This window comes from Magallana gigas, chromosome 3 (assembly GCF_963853765.1).
Source record: "Magallana gigas chromosome 3, xbMagGiga1.1, whole genome shotgun sequence".
Taxonomy (NCBI): domain Eukaryota; kingdom Metazoa; phylum Mollusca; class Bivalvia; order Ostreida; family Ostreidae; genus Magallana; species Magallana gigas.
This window is the reverse complement of record NC_088855.1, coordinates 47,583,409-47,604,465: the sequence shown is the minus strand read 5'-3', so window position 1 is coordinate 47,604,465 and position 21,057 is coordinate 47,583,409. Positions and strand designations below refer to the sequence as shown.

Here is a 21,057-nt window from a genome sequence, read left to right as displayed (position 1 = left end):
TGTAGAAACCGATGGAAACGATGTTACGTTGTTACTTTTTGGATTTAATAACACTTATCTACTGTCTTAGATGTGCATATATGTTGTGCCGTCGAGGTCTTGAAAAAGAAACAGACATTATGCACCCTTTATGAACGACACATGTGTTCGATGTGCATGCGAAGTATGGCAGCACTATCAGTGCAAAATAATACAGATACCTTGACAATTCTTTCAAAGAATTATACCTTTTGTGTTTTATTTATTTTATGTTTCTTTTATTCTTTATCATTATTGTTTTATAAATTGTATGTTCCCTTTATTCTTTTTCACAAACATTTTACTACAATGTGTAGTTTTTGCATTTAAAAGTCCGTGCAACCCTAATGCCTCGATCGGAAAGCAACCGACCATAACTTTATCAACCGGTATACTGAGTATATAACCCAGTGACAATTGAGGAGCCATCGAAACTACTACGGCGAACAAATGCTTTAATTAATTCATGTTTAATTAATTCAACATCATATACAAAACTACATAATTTTATGCTTATTAAAATTAAATTCACATTTTAAAATAAGAAATATATTATATCATAAATAAGCTATATAAATTTACGAAATTTTTATTGTGGATTTACAATTTGTTCGCCACTGTAGCAGCTGTCGGATTTTTGTCGATTAACCGTCGTTGTTTAATGTTTTAAAGAGGGGAATCACTAAATTCGAGAATTCACAGAGAAACATACTTCCTAAGCAACTTCGTAAAGAGTCAAGTTCTTCCACCTGAATTTCGTAAGTTTTCCACTATTATTGTTAACAGGTTGCTGGAGAACATCACGTCTATTTTCCAAAATCGCAGGATTTTATATCATTCAAATAATACTATTGGATACTGATTCCGACTGCTTTAAAGTCAATTCGTTTCATTTTGCTGTTTACATAAAAGAGGCGCGTCACCATCCAATGAAATCAAATACTCGAGATTTGATTGACAGGTTCAGCCAGATAGCCGATGTCCGATGCATGTTATGTGTGGTATTTGTACACAATCTTATCGTGTAAAAAATGCATGCTTATTACAACACCACAGAGTCATTTATGGTTGATTCATATTTTCTTATAACTGTGTAAAGCATGTTGATGTATTGTGCATTCCACAGTTGTACCGATACGGAAACATCGTAGTCAGACTTTATCGACACTCTCCATTATAAAACTGACTTAATTTTTTTGTTAAACAAGTATACAATTTTGAGTAAAAGATAATACAATATATATTGTTTTCTACGAGTGAAAGGTTTGGAATGAGTTCTAATAAAACATTTCACACGGTTCTTGCACTCTTTGTTCATAATGCTTTACACACCTGATGTGACCCGCAATTCACGACTTCGTTGTATTAGTAACAATATTTTTTGTGCAAACATTTTGCTGAATGAAAAAAAACTGAACAATTTTGATTTTTAATTCTAAAATTACAAGTTCTCAATCGTAAAGGAATAGAAAACAGGAAAATTACCAGGTAACGGGAATATGCGTTGGATTATGAATGCGCCGGCTGGCGTGGGAGGGGGGAGGGGGGGGGGGGGTAACAATCGTGTGAGTCATGACGGTCATTGTAAAAACGAATTAGCAAAAATAAAAAAAATGTTGATATTAAAGGTAATCAATTTATTTAAAAACTTTATTTTTATTAAAATATGTTGGCAATATTTATATGATAAATATTATTAATGATTACATATGTTTTCGTCAAAGAAAAGTAGTATTTTACCATGTGTGATTTGCAGAGCTAGAGTTACTTCCCCATAGTGATTTGGCGGGAAAAACATCTATTTTTAGAAACTACATATCCTTACCTATCAAACGAGTACATTGAATATATACCTTACCAGGCATCAATATTTGGTCAATTGTACATCGGATACCTTAAGAATTCACACACACGTTATAATATTACACGAACAATGGCCTGAATCCTATTCAGTCAGTCTTTATCGTCACCTTTTCCCCTTGACTGGATAAACGAATCCTGACTTTCGATGATGTGTTCTTCAACACGGATATTTAAAATTTAACCGTTTAATACATTGAAAAACAAGCCAAAGCCTTTATTTAAAAAAATCATGATGGTATTTATCGTCTACTTTTCATACTTTTCCTCGATAATGTTTGTGTACTTAATCTGATTACTAGTAATTGTCTAATAAGTAAAGTTTAATAATGATTTTCCAGTCTTTGTAATGAGGACTATTTTTATAAATTTATATTTTATCATATCACCCTCTCAGATTGTTAATGGCTGCATTTCCTTTATTAAAACATGACTAAATGAACAAGATAATATCATTTTTATAGATAAAACAAGATATATTTTTTTTAATTTTTTTTTCTCTTTTCTCTTTTTTAATAACATAAATTATATTGTGTATTAATATCTTTTGTCTGTATTAATTTTTTATAGCATGTAATTTCTATATCAAGTGCTTTCAAATGCTCTTTAAATTTAGCATCATGATCCAGCCTGGTGAGTGCCTCTATCATTATGTTCAACTGCTACAGATACTGTCACCGGGCCTGATACCCCATAAATAATGGGATGAATCTTATACATATGTACAGTCTTTTTATGTCATCTCCAATACCGATGTCTTTTTTAATCACTGGAGTTCCCCATCCAGAATTTGGAGGATGTTTTACCAAGATCAATTCGAAGTACAATGTACAAAAGTATAATGAACGAGTTTTGACATTTTACGTTTCTGATAGGGCGGTACAAGTCGTCAGGCAAATTTTCCGTCCATGTGTTTATATCTGTTTCATTACCTCCCATTTTTGAACAGATTTCCCAGTCATCCTTGTGATGATTGTCTTCACTACTTTACGTGATATTTTCAGACCCTATCTACAAAAATCATATGAATATAATTTTTATGGTTTCAATTGTCAGTATTAATTTTTCTGTTTCTTATAATCATCCACTCTGATCATTTTATATAATTTTAAAACAATGGGTGTATCATGCAATATCACAAAGTGGCAATGCAAAGATGTTCGTGTTATGCTTTGTATAACATCGCTAGCCACTTTGTGTATCTTGCATGAATCAAAATGTATCTTAGTAAAAGTTTAAACAGTGCTGACATAGAACACAATTGACATAGAACACAATTGATATATGTAGTTGACCTGATTATGCACAAAAAATGCTACCAACTTTTCTTGTGAATATTCTGACGAAATATATATCATGGCTTTTTACGTAATATTTACATGTCTTTTACATGAAATTCTGCGTGTTTACATGTTGTTGGTGCTATCATTTGTAAGCTTTCCACGGTGTAATCACAGGTGCATCATATCTGCCAACGGGGTTTGCTTAATAATATCTAAATATTTAATAGTACGGTGGTTTAAAATTATATAAATATAAGTAATAAGGAATCATTCTTTGAATATTATGAGGTGATAATTTCGGTCGGGGCGTGATCAAATCTATCATAAAGCTCTTCGGGCTCTATTGGATTTATACTCAAAGAATGATTCCTTATTCCTTAATTATCACTAGAAAACAATGAAACTTGTGTACTTTCTGCTCATTTTCTTTATCCCTTATCTGTCAGTCATCAACATTATTTTTAGGGAATTTTAGACATCATGATTTTTCAGATTCATGAAAAAAGATAAACATAATGGGTGATACAAATGAAATCGCTCACAGGTAGAATATGCATTGTTACTGTGATTTTAACGATGTTATGTACACACCTGGTATCTTCTCAGGACATAAATAAAATGTATCATTGTCTTCGTCTTCATTTTCTGATTTCTTTGAATCAAGAGACCTATCTGATGCATCTGCTAAGTTTTTTTTTAATTCGTTTCCATCTAAAAATAGAAAAAAATCAAGGTTTTGAAGTTTTGTTTGTTTGTTTTTATTTCAAAGATATATTTGAATTTATAATTTATAATTTTGCAAGTGCGCCCATCCAGTGTCTTTGCCTGTGATAACACTGTGTATCGATTTTGTACTATATAACCCATAACTTCAAATGTCGTATATTTGGGGCGCCAGCGGGGTTTGCTTATATATATATGTTTAAATATTGAACTACCTGTATTAAAATTGCCTGTGTTATATATATATATATATATATATATATATATATATATATATATATATATATATATATATATATATATATATATATATATATATATAAAGCACTAAAAATGGCTAACGACACGAACAATAGAAATTGTCAAATTTTCGGGACAACCCGTCCCTTCTTCAGGACCAAAAAATAAATTACATGAGTAAAAAACTATGAAAAAGAACAGCTACATTATACACATCATTTGATCACATTCTTAAAGGTGTTGATACTGTCGCCGATCGCTATAAAGTAATCAATCGACTGCAAACTTCACGCCTGATTAAGTTAATTAGCTAATTAAAATTGACGTCCGAGTTAATAAATGAAAATTTGAACCCCCGTTGTTAACTCGTACGGCACTTATGATATAGACTCGAATTTTAGATTAAAAAGAGATAAAATTAAATGAAAATAAATAAATAAATGAATAAAATTAAGAAAAAAATGAATTACAAATAAAAGGTAGTAAAGAAACTAATAAATGAAAGAGGCGCAGTTGACAGATTTGATAGAATTACTATGTGGGTTTCAGGTGATATATGGCTATGAGACGTTCATTTTAGTGAAGTCCATTTGTTTGTTCATGCCATCAGGTCTGAATGATTTGAGTCTGTGCATCCAGAACTTTTCCTTGCTTTTCCTCTCCGCGCCTGTCCAGTTAGGATTATGGTCAATAACCAATACTGTCATGTCTTCCCATTTGTGGCCACTTGTATTAAAATGTTCTCCGACGGGCTCCTTGACTTTTTTGGTCTTTATGGTAGAACGGTGGTTGTTGATCCTTCTGCAGAGGTCACCTGTTTCACCAACGTATTGCTTAGAGCAGACTTTGCAACTGATGAGATAGATGCAGTTGTCTGTGCGGCAAGAAGTGTTGCTAAATATTTTGTAGGTGCGACCCGTGACTGTCCGCGTTGGTGCTGTGTTTGCACAAAAGGCACCTGGCATCGGAACGTGTTTTAAAACCACCATTTGGTAACGGGTTGTCTAATCTTGCCCTCACTACCATATCCTTTAAGTTCATCGGGCGTTTAAACGCAGCCATTGGTGGATCCTTGAAAAGATCAGCCATTCTTTCGTTAGTGTAAAGAATGAGCAGATTATTTCTAAGGATGCTGTTGAGGTTCTTAAGGGCGGGGTGATATGTAGTGACAAGTGGAACCCTGCTTTTGTCTGTTTTTTCTTTGTATTGTAAAAGGGTTTTCCTGTCTTTTGTAATCATCTCATCAATTGCAGATTGAACTGTGTGGGCTTTATAACCTTGATTACACAGATTGGATTTTAAGATTCTGCTCTGTTCTTCAAAGATTTCATTAGAAGAACAGATTCGTCTGATTCGGGTAGTTAATCCTTTAGGAATTCCTCTAAAAGTATGGGGAGGGTGGCAACTCGAAGGCTTGAGGTAGAGGTGTGAATCAGTGGGTTTGGTATGGAGACTGAATTTTATTTCACCATCTTCCAAGGTGGATGTAGTATCCAAAAATACATTATTGGAACTAGATATGTCCACTGTGAATTTAATATATATATATATATATATATATATATATATATATATATATATATATATATATATATATATATATATATATATATATATATATATAAAAGGGGGGGGGTTGTAATGGACGCCTATAGATAATACATTCGAGGTGTTTTTCCGAGCTTACCGGAAAGGCCAGAGAAGTTGCGATTGTTATTTACTAAATCTTGCGGATATGATTTCTGTTTTATTGGGCTGAGTTGAGTAGTAGATGTGTATTTCATACTAGAGACTCTAAACAGTGTACATGTTTTGCAAGTAAATGTCATCGCAATGCATTAAGGAGGCCGACTAAAGTTTTCATTGAGCATGTTTTTGCGCATTCTAGCATAATACAGTGTATTTATACTTCTCATGGATTTTTTGTTTCGATATCATGTATCAAATCGAACACAATAAACAAAAATAAGATAAAGATATTTGGATTTTTTAAGAAAAAATCATTTTTTAACGATTTTATTATTACACGGTAGGTGAGCGTTGCCATTGTGCTTTTGTGACGTTATTATAGAATGAATTTTTGTAGTACGTACGAAAACAACTTAAAATTAAGAAAAAGTAAAAATCGTACGCCGTTGAAATTTTACACACAGAATAATGCTATCCTTGGGGGAATTTTCTTACTGTTTAAACGAATCCACTTACTAACCTTCGTTTGTAATATTTCAAATATATCGCAAAATTTGGTGCATTTTAATATTTTGAGATGACCCCACTAAAAACTAGACGATATGATTTAGTATTTTTTACATGTAAGGTAGAAAATCATATTACTAATCACATATTACAATTTGAGAAAAAAAGCCATCGTAGTGTTTTTTATAATCTGCTTCGAAGTTCGGAAAATGACAGTTTCCTATATATTCCTATAGTAAATCTGCTTGTATTTTGAGATGGCACCTAAAAAGAACCAATGAAGTTTACATTTTACATTGAGGCCTCCTAGATGAACCTTACTATGTATTTGTTTTCTTTTCAAGATGCCCAGGAGAAAAAATAGCATTTTGAACAATACATTAATTAACAGCGTGCGCTGTACTCAAAACCTTTCTTCAAACCTCAAGGCACCGTAAATGACGAGTTAAATGTCAGCCATTTGGCATAGCACCACGGATGAAAACATTAGAGAGCATTATTGGACGTAGACAAAAAAAATTCTGGATGGATTTCCGCCCGCACTCGTTCTTAAAGCTCGCTTCGCGCTCGCTATTATCAAGCACAAACGTAAACTTTGTTTTTAGCGTGCGACGTTGTGCTTCAACATTTATGATGTCATAATGCAAATTACCTTTACATCCATAAACGTGGAATGTAAATATAGACTAATAGAATCATTCATTATTACGAGTGTGGGATAGTGAAATTCCACCGAGGGGACAAGATTCACGGTCTAGGACGAGACAAGATTCACAGTCTAGGACGAGGCTTTGCCGAGTCCTAGACCGTGAATCTTGGCCCCGAGGTGGAATTTCACTATCCCACACGAGTATATAATGAGTGATAATTTTCTCGCATTATATTACCTTAAAAATGATGTTTGACAACTTTATGTTATGACGTTCAAAAGATTACTTTCAGTTTATTCCTCCGCGTGCTTCAAATAGTGCAAGTCAAAATGAGAGCATACGACAGTTTTTTAATTAAAAATATGATAAATTGTAATTAATTAAGCAACTCAATTACTTAATGGATAATCTCAATGCACCATTTTGCATTTCCCTACAGCCGACAACGTTTGTTTATGTTTTAAAACGGCGTAGTAATACACAGTGTAAGACAGAAATTCTCACACTGCTGTCTCACACCGGACAAACCGATCTCACACCGGTGATAATGCGAGAAAATGATTTATTGCAAGGTTTTACACTATTAATATTTTACCTTGACTTTCTACAGTGCAACTGTCAATTAATATCTGCACTCACCCGTAGGTAATTCTTTAAGCTTATCGTTCGTTGCAGAAGTAAACAAAGGCAGTCCTGCACCTCGATCATCACTTTTTTCATCACTCGAATTTGTGCCTTTTTTACCATTGGTTACTGTAAGGAAGAGAATAGATGACTGTAAACATGTTCTAAAGAACTTAAAGGAACTATAGAGTACTGATGAAAAATGATAATTGTTTTTTGGTTATTTAATTTTACTTTCAAATGGACTCATCTTCCAAGAATTGGGAAATTGTAAACTATTTTTAAGGGTCTATCCTATTGTATTAACAAAATTCCGATATTGCTTAAACATTTGTCATTAGTGTGGTATTTTTTAAAATGAGGTTGATGTTTATATGCAATAATCTTGTTATTTTTCTAAATATAATGTAGTTTAGCAAGTACAATTATCTGATTTTGATCCCCTTTTAAATACAATGTATCAAAGACCTCAACTAATTTACACAGGCAAACAACAAGCTGTTGCTAATAAATTAGCCTGTATGAGAGCATAGTAAAAGTCGGATATAATCTATACTACTATATTAAAATAATAGACTCAATTTTTGGGCTTTAATACCGAGAAATCGGAGAGCACTGTCTTCTGTTTTATATATTTTAAACATCATTGGTACTTGGAGATTACCAATTTGTTTTCATTTTTTCTAAATCAATCTTCGCTTATTAATTATCAGTGAAATTTCCTTTAAAAAATCCGGAGTTTTTTTTTGATTTTACAATCTTGCGCATGCGCATTACATTCAGGCTAAATCACGGGAGGCTCTTTAGTTTATGTTTCTACAATGTCACATTTGCATTGATAAACTCAAAAAACGATATTACAAATACGTGAGAATTTTCAATGAAAATCTGTCATACATTCTGTTCATCAAAGGAAATACGGAAGATCACTCTCACACAGTGCATTTAATATTGAAAAGTCGCGAGATTTCCGAATCTCAGCATGGTGTTTTAATTCGAAGCCAGTAAAAAACATTGGTGAAAAAGTGTATAATTCTTTATTAATATGAATTAATTTTTAGATGAAAGATATAAACAGCCTCAAAATAGTTTGATATGAATAATTTAACTGTCATTTTCAATGCAGCTTCATTAATTTTTTCGAAAATCGTTTCGGAGCAATTCCACAATTTTCGCTACATTACGGGTATATGGGAGCGGATACATAAATAACAGAGATTGGCAACTCCACCATTAGCGTGTTTTGTTGTTGAAAAATGTTACAGGACAAACCTTACTTTGAGAACTACATTTTACTAAACTGAGATAACGGCCTAAAACCAAATGTATATTTTTTTTTATGAAAAATGTGCATAGGTTTTTGACATTCTTAAATAAAAAATTGAAAAGACGATTAATATATAGAAAATATATTGGCCAGCTATAAAACTTCAGCGAAATCTCGAACGACAGGTGGCCAACTGCCTCGATCCTAAAACTCCTCTTTTAATATTGTTTAAATGACATAAACTCATTAAAAAATATTTAAAATGTATTCGTAATATGTTTTAGCCGTTAATATAACGATATAATTGTTAATTAGAAAGATATACTGATTTATACTGGGAACACTTTACAATAGGGACTGCGAGATTTCGATCAGTTTTCAATCTCTGTTATTTATGTCTCTGATGGGAGGCATTTTAACAGTGGTGAAGGTCTGTCACAAGGCACAGTTAGATTATTCTTACTAAGCAGAGTGTAGTGAAATTGTTAGCATTATTGTAGGCCTAAAGCTTGGTTACGTAAATGTATAAAATATACGGTGTGTCGATGTATCTATTTCGTAAATGTCCGATATCATATGCAATGTCAACCCGTGCACGCACGGGTCAAAGTCTAGTATGTCTTATCCGTATAAACCTCTGATATTAATATTGAGATGACAGATCATGAACTCAGTTAATATAGAAGAACAAGTAACCTTTAACACCGATATACTGCGGAATTATTGTGACGCAAGTGGATTTATTTATTAAAGATTATTTGTATCTGAAAGAACATAATAGTTCATAAAAACAAAAATGAATCCTCGATCCAACGAATATTGCTATCGTACCATAAATACATGATAGCTTTACATAAATGTACTGGTAGTGCTTCACGCTAAATGTATCTATGTATCATTATATAAAATAAAGTTCAATTTTAACATATCAAAATAGTTATTATTTGATGTTATCTAATATCATATAATGAAATATTTGACGTCTTAGGGTATATTATGAGCTCTTCCTGATTACGTCTACGTGAGCTAAAATGTATGGTATGAGATAATCTGATTGGTATGACACCATTTTTACCAAAAATAAGAAAATCCTATGCAAGATTTTGGTAGGGTACACAGTTAACTTCCAATTCCCTATTTTTTCATTCTGCCCCTCCCCCTAACTATAAAAGCGATCGAAATATTTGAGAGCATATACTAGGTACATTTCCTTCCTTAATACTAGTTTTTTTTTTTTAAATTATTATATTTTTTGTTCGATATTACACCAGTTGGTGGAATGAACTATATCGGAAGAAGATTTTATTTAAAAAATTCCTATAGATGTGAAGATTACAACTGTGCCTCAATGCGCTCAATTCCTCAAATTAAAAACATTTAAAAATTTAATTGGTCTTCCCCATCATAAACACCTGTTGTTTACCTAGCGTAAACTCCCGTGACTTTTTAACCTTACTCACTTGATTGATGAATACACTCGAATGAAAAATGTTGTTAAGTGACATGTAAAAGTGTTATTATAGTCAATGTAATGACAGGCATATCACTGTATTTTACTAAGACCCACCCATTATTTTCATTTTTATTCAAAAACATCAAATGGCTACAAACCAGGATGATTTTACGCTGTGATATTTTCTTTATCCACGTAACAAAATGTGTCAGAACTATGGAAAGTATGGAAACTGTTTTAACGGTGTAGTTTTTAATTACTCGTGTCTGAAAAAACTAACAAAATTAATGTGGAATTCATATAATTCATCGTATTACAGGAGGTCCCAGAAAGTAGTTACAGCATATCATTTTTGTACAAGTATTTAACGTTTAGAGAGACATTTCTAATGCATGATCAATGAAATTTCAGCGTCAATCATAGAATTGTAAGCAAGATACACAATTTTGCTAGATTTTTAACTTGGTATTTCCTATTCAACATCTAAAATGTAAAAAAAAAAATGGCCTCATATCTGTGTACAAAGCTCTGTATCTTGCTTACATTTTGAAGCTTAACACTCAAATATGGTAAGTAAATAGAAATTGTAAACAATTAAACAGACGAGACATGTACTAAAACAAAGAGCACAATTTATTTTTCAAAATGAATCATATAAATTATATACCTAGTACATATTTCCGTCAGCAATAATAAACTCTGTTTAAACTGAATAATATCGAGACAATGCTGAGCATCTCAACAAAATACATTGCATTAATTAACCATTACGCAAAAGATAATACCGGATTACCAAAAGAATGAGTTGCATTTTAGTACTTTGTTAAAACATCAGATTTTGCCTATTTGTGCAGGTAAACAGTCAACTGTCTGATTTACCGAAGTATGTTTGATTTGATACATAAAAATTATAAAATACAAGCGATAGTTCCCCAGATTACAAAGCATAAATAATATGAAAATGAACGAAAATCAAAACAAGCTAACATAACACAATCGTCAAATGTGAAAACTGTCAACGCAATGAAATAGTTAACCTCAATTTACTTCACAAGATCGGCACCAATGTATCTTGCATGTTTCAAAGATTCCCTTTGCACGCGAACTGTTGCACATGATTTGTCAGATCGACCCGTTTATCATACGTCCAACATGGCTGCTTTATACAAAGAACCTACTTTTACACCGGAATTAGCCCAGAATTAGCCCATATTTTTTGCAATTTATATTTTCCTTTCCATAAGGAGTGTTTATGCAAAATTTCGTTGAATTTCACTTATTAGTTCTTAAGAAGATTTTTAAATATGCACCCTTTTTTTCTACATTTTCGAGGTTTTCTCCGCTTTGAATAAAGATCGGTCTTTCATTTCTGCAATTTATATTTGCCTTTCCAAAAGGATGCTTTTAGATAAATTTGGTTGAAATTGGCTAAGCAGTTTTAGAGAAAAAGTTCAAAATGTAAAAAGTTTACAGACGGACGGACGGTCAGACAGACAGACAGACGACGGACAAAATGTGATCAGAATAGCTCACTTGAGCTTTCAGCTCAGGTGAGCTAAAAACGGATTAACTAAAGCTTTTGACCCTTTTCCATCGTTTAGTGTTTATTTAGGCAATTTCTTGGCCAAAAAAAGGTTTTCTGCCGAGGTTCACACTAATTTTATGTATATATGCTCCGCCGCCTTGACGTCAAAATTCAATAAACCGCCTCAGTCAGATTTCAATTGCTTGGTAAATAATTACGTACTCTCTTCGTATTTCAACCCAAACACTAGTAAAACTTACACAAAATTTAGTCACAATAAATAACAAAACGTAAATACATAATTTGATTTCTTTTATCAATATTATTTTTGCATGCACCGGGTACCTCGACCACCGACTTCTTTATGTTCATAACGAACTATCTATAATTTTGTAATATAATTTTGCTCAATTATTCGGTTAGGTTTCTTCAATATTCATGCCAATTTTAATTAAAATTCGCAACTTAGAAAGAGAAAACAAAATTGTTTTGTCTCAATAATTTCCGAACAACACTCGTATAGTCATATTTTATTTGATATTTTGCATTTCTCTATCCTTATAATAGAATAGAATTGATTTAGTAATAAGTGCAACTATTGGTTACCAAAATAAATTTCATTATTTAATAAAGCTGGACGATCCTGGTCATATTTTTAGAATATATTAATCTTTTTGGGAAAAGCTTGGTATACAGATATTGATTGATATTTAAAAGCTTATTAAAACTATTTAGATACAAACTTACCAACTAATTGTTTAATGAATGAATGGCTTAATGAATCATCTCTAAAATGTAAAGATAAATCTGATGGTCACCCCGCCTCCTTAAACTTGCGTTTCAACCACAATGTGAACTATCATACCTCTTTTGTATCTGAAGCACATCACAGCAATACATAAGGTAAGAATAATTACACCAACTGCTATAGCTATATATACATATATATGTATATCCTTCCTGAAAAAAATATTTAAAAAAATTCAAAGAAAGTTGCTCACAAGGAAATATTGTACTAAACCTTTAGCCACTAAATAACATGGAGATTATTATAGTTTCCTAATCACCATTATTGATTTACTAAAAATACAAAGCAGTTTATACGAAATGTTAGCCGAACACAAAGTTCTAACTATAAATGTCGATCACTTAAAACGATTAGATATTACATTGTTTGGTTTGCATGTATTTGATCATTTAAACAAGTAGGCCTAGTCAAACACGGGTAAAATTGCAACATATGTTAAACATATGTTTCGAGTAACATATGTTAAACATATGTTGAATATACGTTAAACATATGAAGTTCTCACAGCATATTGAACATATGTTTGAGAAATATTGTTGACATATGTTTGAAAAATATGTTAAACACATTACAGACTCAAAACATATGTTGAACATATATTTATGGTAATCATATGTTCAGCGTATGTTGAACATATTTTGAACATATGTTTGTTAAAACATATGTTCTGCATGTTTTTAATTTGCGTTATTTCGATTAGACATGTTTGTTGGTTTAAATTTTACATAATGTCATGTAGTAATGAATACCCGTGTAAACAAATAATATTATCAACATTAGCCATCATTTTTTCATATGAAGTGTTTAGTTAACAAATTCGGATTTAAGTCTGAATCAGTACACCTATTGTGGGTAAACTAATTATTACCATGTTCCGTAAGAATTCTTGTGACTGGTTTCAAAAATTGAAAATGACGTGGAGGGCCCTCCATAAGAACTGAAATTAAGAAGTCATTATTTTGATACATAATTAAGGAAAAATGAATTAACGTTGTTAGCAGTTGTTGGTTCAACGTTAATATAATACAAATTAGATGTCTTTGCTTTGATATAATCTAGCTATCCTATCAAGACTACAAAATTACGCATAACATATATGATATATGTACCTTGCAAGAACCAGGTAGTTTTCACCACTTTAAAACATTAGCAATTAACTCCCCCCCACCCCCCCCCCCTTCGCCAATAATATGTTTTGATACTTTTCTAATAATTTTCAAACTGTTATCCAGAACCATTTTCTAAGCCGTCGATGTAACGGAAGGTCAGTTCATTTACACTACAGCAAGTTTAAAGTTATGTCCGCTCTAATAATTGCCTAAACAGTATCGAAAAGATTTTTTATTTCTATATCAAATATATGTTGACACAAAATACTGGTATATAATAATCTTTTCATATACATGTACCTTGTAGTAGAACCAATCGTAGATGTGTTTTTCTGCATATAACAAGAAGAATCTGCAACAAATGAATAAATACAGTGTATAAATATAATTAGCTGTGGGTCATGAAATAGCCATCTATATAATCATATCATTGTTAAAAAAAAAACCATCCCAAATTAATTAACGTGAAGTGTTAAAAAAATGAATGACTACATTTGGCAAAACGCATTTGTACGTCGCCTTCCCCAACAAATCAAAGTTAGAAAGATAGATTTAAGAATACCCAGTAAAAGTTAAATTTATGTAGAAGATGGGAATTTTGGACCGAATATATAACATCAACTGAAAAATTAGTCAAATTTTACTTACATTTGGTAGTGTCTGCAGACGAATACTGCATATTCGGACAAATCATATTTGCTGTACTTATACACGGTCGTCCGTCGATGTTACCATTATTATAAGAATTGAAATACGCACAGTTTCCTAGAAATTAAAATGACATAAAAGTTTGAAATATGATTCAAAATAAACAATTAACAATATCACAATTTTTTAAACCTATGTGTAACATATATTTATTTCTAACTAAGAATGGTCTTAGCATGCGTTACTTATTACATTTATTTGTTCATGATATGAACATTCATTAAAGTATAATGTAATATGGTCAATATTTTGGTAATACAGGTGGGCTAAACTGGTACAGTCAAGGGATATATGTCTAATGGACATTTTTTAATACTTATTTACAAAACTCTCTTTCATTTCGCTGCATTAGAAATAATGAAACATTGTTTTCATTAGAAGATTTTTATGTTTTTTATCCTAAGCGTTGACAAGGGGATGGGACACATGTACCAAGTTGGATAAATTCATATGACAGTTTGCTATTGTCATTTTTTCCTAAATTAAGTCAAACCATTAGATATCCTTTACATTACAATTTACATTATTTGTGATCCCACTTCTATGTGAAAATCCTTTTTGTCTATTTGATGCTTAACATCACTTCAAGAATAGTTCATCACCAAGGTGTAATAGAAAAATGTATTTCATATAACTGAATGATATGTGCTGTACATTAAATATTTGTTAGTACTTTCGGATACCTCAATCAAAGAACTTTAAAGTAAACTAATGTACATTTTTGTTCAACCGAGCAAGATCAAGCAAACGGGAAATAATCTACGGTCCAAAACTGGTTATAAAGATTTTGCATCATGTTCAAATATTTGTAACGAACTCAATTATTGATTTATATTTACATCTACCAAGTATTGTTCCCTCTATTTCTTACGGAAACTTATATTTAATTCACAGCTGTATAGAAACAGCCAGACTGAAATCTACGCACCCAGTTTATCGATTGGTCGAAATCTACAGCGGCTGAAACTGACAAGAAAATGACAGGACAGATATCGACACGCCCTGTTCATTGAATGGTCCAAACCTACAGCGACCTAGGAAAAATCACGGACTGCACGGACTAATCATGACGATGTCAGACTCAAAGTCTCACAGGAGACGATTGGGCTGTTTCTTTTAGCTGACGTACTTACGTACATTAACTGTAATTTAGTGAATTTTACTTATATTTCATATTCAATTTATCAGTCAGCTAAAAGAAAGAAGTTAATATAAACAAAAAATGCTTTCTTTGATGATTCATGCGGGTTATGAAGGTAGCGATCATTGCAGAAAAAAAATTACATAACCCGCTAACGCAGGTTATGTATTTTGTCTGCAATATCGCTACCTTCATAACCCGAATGAATCATCAAAGAAAGCATTTTATTGTTTAAGGAGGCTGATTTGGGTTTTTTTGCGGAAAAACTACAATAGCAAAACTCTTTATTTTTTAACCATATGTAATTTAAACCAACTCTAGTTTATATGCGAAGGTTCATGAAAATCGACCGTCTGGTTCTTTTAAGGGACCATCTCAAAATAGAGGTACATTTACTATAGGAATGTATAGGAAACTGTCATTTTCCTCACATCAAAGCAGTTTTAAAAAATACTACAATAGCTTTTTTTCTCAAATTGTTATATATGATAAGTAATATCATTTCCTACCTTATATGTAAAAAACACAAAATTCTACCGTCTGGTTTTTAGTGGGGGCCATCTCAAAATATTAAAATGCACCAAATTTTGCTATATATTTGGATCATCACGAATGATGATTAGTATAATGGATTCATTCCAAAAATGAGGAAAATATCCTCGAGGATAGCATCATTCTGTATATAAAATTTCAACAGCGTACAATTTTTACTTTTTCTTTTATGTTATTTCTTATAACGTACTCCTACAAAGCTTCATTTTATCATAACGTCATAAAAGCGCGATGGCAATGCTCCCCTACCGCACAACGTAAAAATCGTGTTAAAAATAAAAATTTCCTTTAAAAATCTAAATATTTTTATCTGTATTTTGTTTATTGTGTTCAATTTTATAAATGATATCGAAAAAAATTCATAAGAAGTATAAAACAACTGTATTATATTAGAATGCGCAAAAACATGCGCAATGCAAACTAAAGTCGGCCTCCTTAAATAAATAAAAAACGTCAAGAATCAAAAAACAACGTCGTTGGCGTGCAGCATCGGTAATATAAGGTAAGCTAAAAAAGCTAAGATAGTCAGCCAGCGGAATATTTATATTAGGTCATAAAAGAATACACAATCTATTAAAATACACGAAATATAGTTTCCTGAACAATAAATATATACCGTTAGACAACAGTGTAGTTTTTATGTACATATAATATATGACTATACTCTGTCCCGAGTTTTTGCTTCCACCACTTTTTGCAATATTAAATACCTTTGTGCTCAAACTACGTTCATCCACTAATATAAAAAATGTCCAGATTATCTGTTTTGAAACGCCCCCTCTACCGCTTCAGGTTTCAATACACATCCCGAAATTGAAAGTCTACGGAGATTTTGCATTGCAACAGCCATTAATAAGCCCGGATGATAACGTTAAAAAAGTGCACGATGTATTCCGAGTGTATTCCGAATGGAGAAAAGATGTAAACATTCCCCATTATAAATCTCCGTAAGGAATCTGTTTTCGTTCCTGTGAATTTTTCTGAGTGGAAAGGGATAATTGTTCAATGAAGATATCTTGGATAAATTCCCTTTTAACGATTTCAACTGTATTTCTTTCACAGGTATGTGTAATTTTAAAAATCATCAAAAAGCGATTGAAGCAATAACTTGGGACAGACTATAGTACTGCACACCTACCAGGGTTAGGATTTGTAGTTAGGGGGGGGGGCGTGGATAAAATTATTGAGGCAGGGGGTCTGGGAAGATCCTGGGTTTTCGTGTATTTTGAAGGTAAAACCAGGCTCAAAATAGTGGTATTTTGTCAGTTATGTACGCGTACACTTTACACAAAAGCCTATAACATATAGGCCTATATAACAATTTGACACATATTGTTACTTATACCTAATACATGTATTGGATTAAAAACAAAATATTTTAGGCATTTATGAACTCCTAAAACTAACCAGGCTATCAAAGTTACAACATTCTAATGACGTTACGGTATCAGACCCCCTATTAGCTGTTAGAAATATCTGATGCATCAAATCTTCAATATTCTTATATCAAAAAATAGTCTTTTTACCTAGAAAAAATTTCAAAAAATATACAGTTATTCAGAAATTTCTGCTTGCGTCGCAATAGGGAAATGACAAGTCTACACTTGAAACAAAACTGCTGGGATTTCCAGTCGATTCTTGGTCGAAACTCCAAGTTCAGGGCCCAGGGATATTTGATGCAGCCACCATAATGAAATGACCAACACTGCTTGTTTTAAACACAGTTTAATTGGTTTGTTATCAGAACCTGTCAACATGCATTAGGATCAGATGTTTATAGATGTTTATAGAGCAGCAGAATTACAGTCAGCATAGCACAGCTAGTGTATCAATGAGGTGTAACATTGAGTCAGGCATAATTATAAATAAAGTGAAACACAAAATGCTAACTTTTCTATGTAAAATTTATCAAATCATCTACAGTCATGCATACTTTGAAAATTTTAGGGGGGAGGGGGGGGCGTGCGCCCTCCACGCCCCCCCCCCTTAAATCCGCCAGTGCCTACTTATCTTTTTAAATTGTAACTTTTAAATGTTGCTGAATTTCATGGTCCCGTCGCAATTCACTGCAAATATTTTCCCTCTCCAATCTCACGAAGAGAGTCGGCAGGATATATATATGCGGACTCTGGCCTATGACCGCAAACGATACCCATGGGCAGTATTCCAATACGACGATGCACAGTTTGACCTACAAACTGACCAGTTTTATAACTCTAGCACCGACTGTCTAATTCTATTCCATAATTCCAGTATTGAAGTTTCATCCCAACTTAATTAACCAGCCTGCAGGCTGACTAAAAATGTTGTATGGCAATCAGGTTTCAAATTAGTTATACATTCAAAGAACAATTATTTGTTCCTTTTCGCCCCTTTTCTTCATTTTATTACATCTGTTACATTACTTGTGGATCAACCTTCGTACGAATGAATCTGAACGTCACATAAATAATTTTATATGACATGTATGAATCTAAAGAACATTTTTACTCTTACAAAAAAAATCATATAAATAAATACTGTATCCAAAAGTTGTTTTCGCCCTTCTATTCTTACATACGGTTTTACAACTTCTCGAAATTGACCTATCACAATTAGAATCAAAGTACTGAAGTACTGACGGGAGTTGATTTTATCCATTGTTATTTATTTTAAAATCAACGATATGTTATTTTGCATGGCAAGTAAATTCCTATAAGTATTTATGAATCCTACAAGAATTTCGTGAAAATCCAATATCAGTCATGTTGTGTAATATTCAAAGAATTATTCCATCAAACTACGTATTAGTAATCGAAATAGTTATGAGAAATTGTATGGATCCAAGTAAAATTGAACTCTATTCTCGTTCAACCAGACTCTCACCTGTATCCGTGAATCTTCGACAAGCCAGAGAGACTCTATGCTTGTCGGAGATTTACGGAGACAGCCGAGCGTCTGGTTGAATGAGACTATATTGAACTCTGGCGTAGGAATACATAAAATGTACGACTTCAAGTTTTTTCCAAATTGTTCGTACCATTTAAAACCTGACTATTTACAAGGTATCTATAAATGAGTTTCCTTGAAAAACAATGCTTAAGAACTCATTACATCGAATTTATTGATTAGAACTAAATGTTGTCAGCGGTGTTGATTTGTGCTTAGGTCCAAACTCTGTTTCACTTTCGATTTGCCTGAGTAACTGCATAGGAGAGTTGATTAAAATCAACTCCCAAAAATGAATAATGAGGCAAAAATAAAACGGGAGAAAATATTTCTCTGTACAAAATTCTACTTTAGATTCAATGCATAGAGTTTTTTTTAAAGAATTTAATTGGTATTAAACGTCAATACCCCTGACCAGAATTCACGACGGTATACTAAACAACTGTGGTTTTTATCAAACTTGATCACCTTTTATTTCCTTCTTAATTTGACTTCTATCAATTCTGAATAAATCTTTACACAGCAAAATACTAATTTTGTTATTCATTGAAATATAAGGTTTTTTTACATGAAAGTGTGAATGCCATTTGTAAGTTAAATGGAATAAATTCAAATAATTACCTTTTCAGGCAAATGAAAATTGTAAATGTAAATACGGTAGTATGTAAATTTTAACATTAATTCTCAAGAATTTGTTTTACAAAAAGTATCTGACTTGTCATACAATTAATGTAACATATAAACAGGTTTTATACTCTAACCTCCAGGAATCCACTTCCACTCCCTACAAACCTCAAACTCCTTCGTGAGAGTCTCATCCAGGAGACAGTGATAATCAAGGTGACGACAGGTTAGACGTAACTGTTGATTGGACGGTTTGGCTAACTCCAAACAAGTGGTATTCACAACAAGCCTTGACTGTGACTGCACTTTGTGAGAGACCACAAACGTCAGAAATATTGTAAGCCGGATATCCATCATAGTGACTGCAAAACATATATTAGAAATACAAAAAAATTAAAATAATGTTGATAATACTTAATCTTAATTGCTTTAAGGTAGTTTCCTATTGTTTTCTTTGTATCAGCTTTATAAATTGCATAAAAAAGTACTTACTCGGACAAATATGAGATAATTTTGACAAAGCTACAGATAATTCCGTCTTTAAAATATCCATGGAAAATCCAGTACTACCTACTTTCGTTTTCGTTCTATTTATAATACATACTTAGACACAGCACGGGTTAGAGGTTTTCTTAATTAATAAGACAAACCCTGCAATGTTTATTGATAAACATATAAGATTTAAACACTTTTTTATAGTTTAAAATATACTCTATATTTGAATCAAGCAGTTCTTTTATAAGCTTCATATTTAAACATGTCCTGTTCCAAGCTAAGTAAATCAATGATACAATCTTGTTGAATAAGTCATGGAAGCATTGAGATTTAAATTAGTTTAAATCATGGTCCCCGGTGGTACGGTGAGGTCACGATGGGAGTTGAGTTTTTACAGAGAAATAAAGAAAACCTTTAAAAGTGATTCTCAAAACCGTTTGGTAAAAAAACACTTGTTTGAAACATCCTCATTTATTTTGATGACATTACTTAAAATATTTATGCAAGCATCCTTACATGATGTTGATTTTCAGTTGTTCAAACGTCGGGCCCTTTACAATTCCATAGCCCCAGAATGTGTTTTTAATTTAATTTTTATGTATAATTATTTAGGAAGGCTTAGTGGTCGCAGCAGTTTTAAGACTGTATTGATCTCTTCATAAGAAGAGCTCTATATAAAAAAAAATAGGAAAATACCGAAATTCAAAATACCGTATAAAATATATGGATTTTTTCTTACATAGCTAAACAGATAACACCTTAAAATTTTAGGCTGATCCGATCGTTAAATTGTTGACCATCCAGTCTTCTTTAGAACGGCAATGCTGAAAAATAACTATGAAATCATCTTGTT

General features: G+C 32.2%; 1 protein-coding gene across 1 annotated transcript; it reads right to left on the bottom strand.

Annotated features, from left to right (window-relative positions):
- Positions 1 to 1,718: 1,718 nt before the first annotated feature.
- Positions 1,719 to 20,282, bottom strand: LOC136274042 (uncharacterized). Its single transcript, XM_066080084.1, has 9 exons — positions 20,202 to 20,282; positions 19,847 to 20,071; positions 14,405 to 14,521; positions 14,057 to 14,108; positions 13,516 to 13,584; positions 12,705 to 12,799; positions 7,610 to 7,723; positions 3,753 to 3,872; positions 1,719 to 2,889 (listed from the first exon to the last, which is right to left on the bottom strand). Exons 1-9 carry the CDS (start codon positions 20,260 to 20,262, stop codon positions 2,879 to 2,881), a joined length of 864 nt encoding a protein of 287 aa, XP_065936156.1. The 5' UTR covers positions 20,263 to 20,282; the 3' UTR covers positions 1,719 to 2,878.
- Between the last annotated feature and the right edge of the window lie 775 nt (positions 20,283 to 21,057).

What these genes read in the sequence shown, in the direction of transcription:
- LOC136274042 (XM_066080084.1), bottom strand. Translation starts at nt 20,262, where the DNA reads ATGGATATTTTAAAGACGGAATTATCTGTAGCTTTGTCAAAATTATCT. An exon ending in ATTATCTCATATTTGTCCGA is followed by an intron (nt 20,072 to 20,201) that starts GTAAGTACTTTT and finishes TATGTTTTGCAG; the next exon opens with TCACTATGATGGATATCCGG. An exon ending in GTCTGCAGACACTACCAAAT is followed by an intron (nt 14,109 to 14,404) that starts GTAAGTAAAATT and finishes CATTTGTTGCAG; the next exon opens with ATTCTTCTTGTTATATGCAG.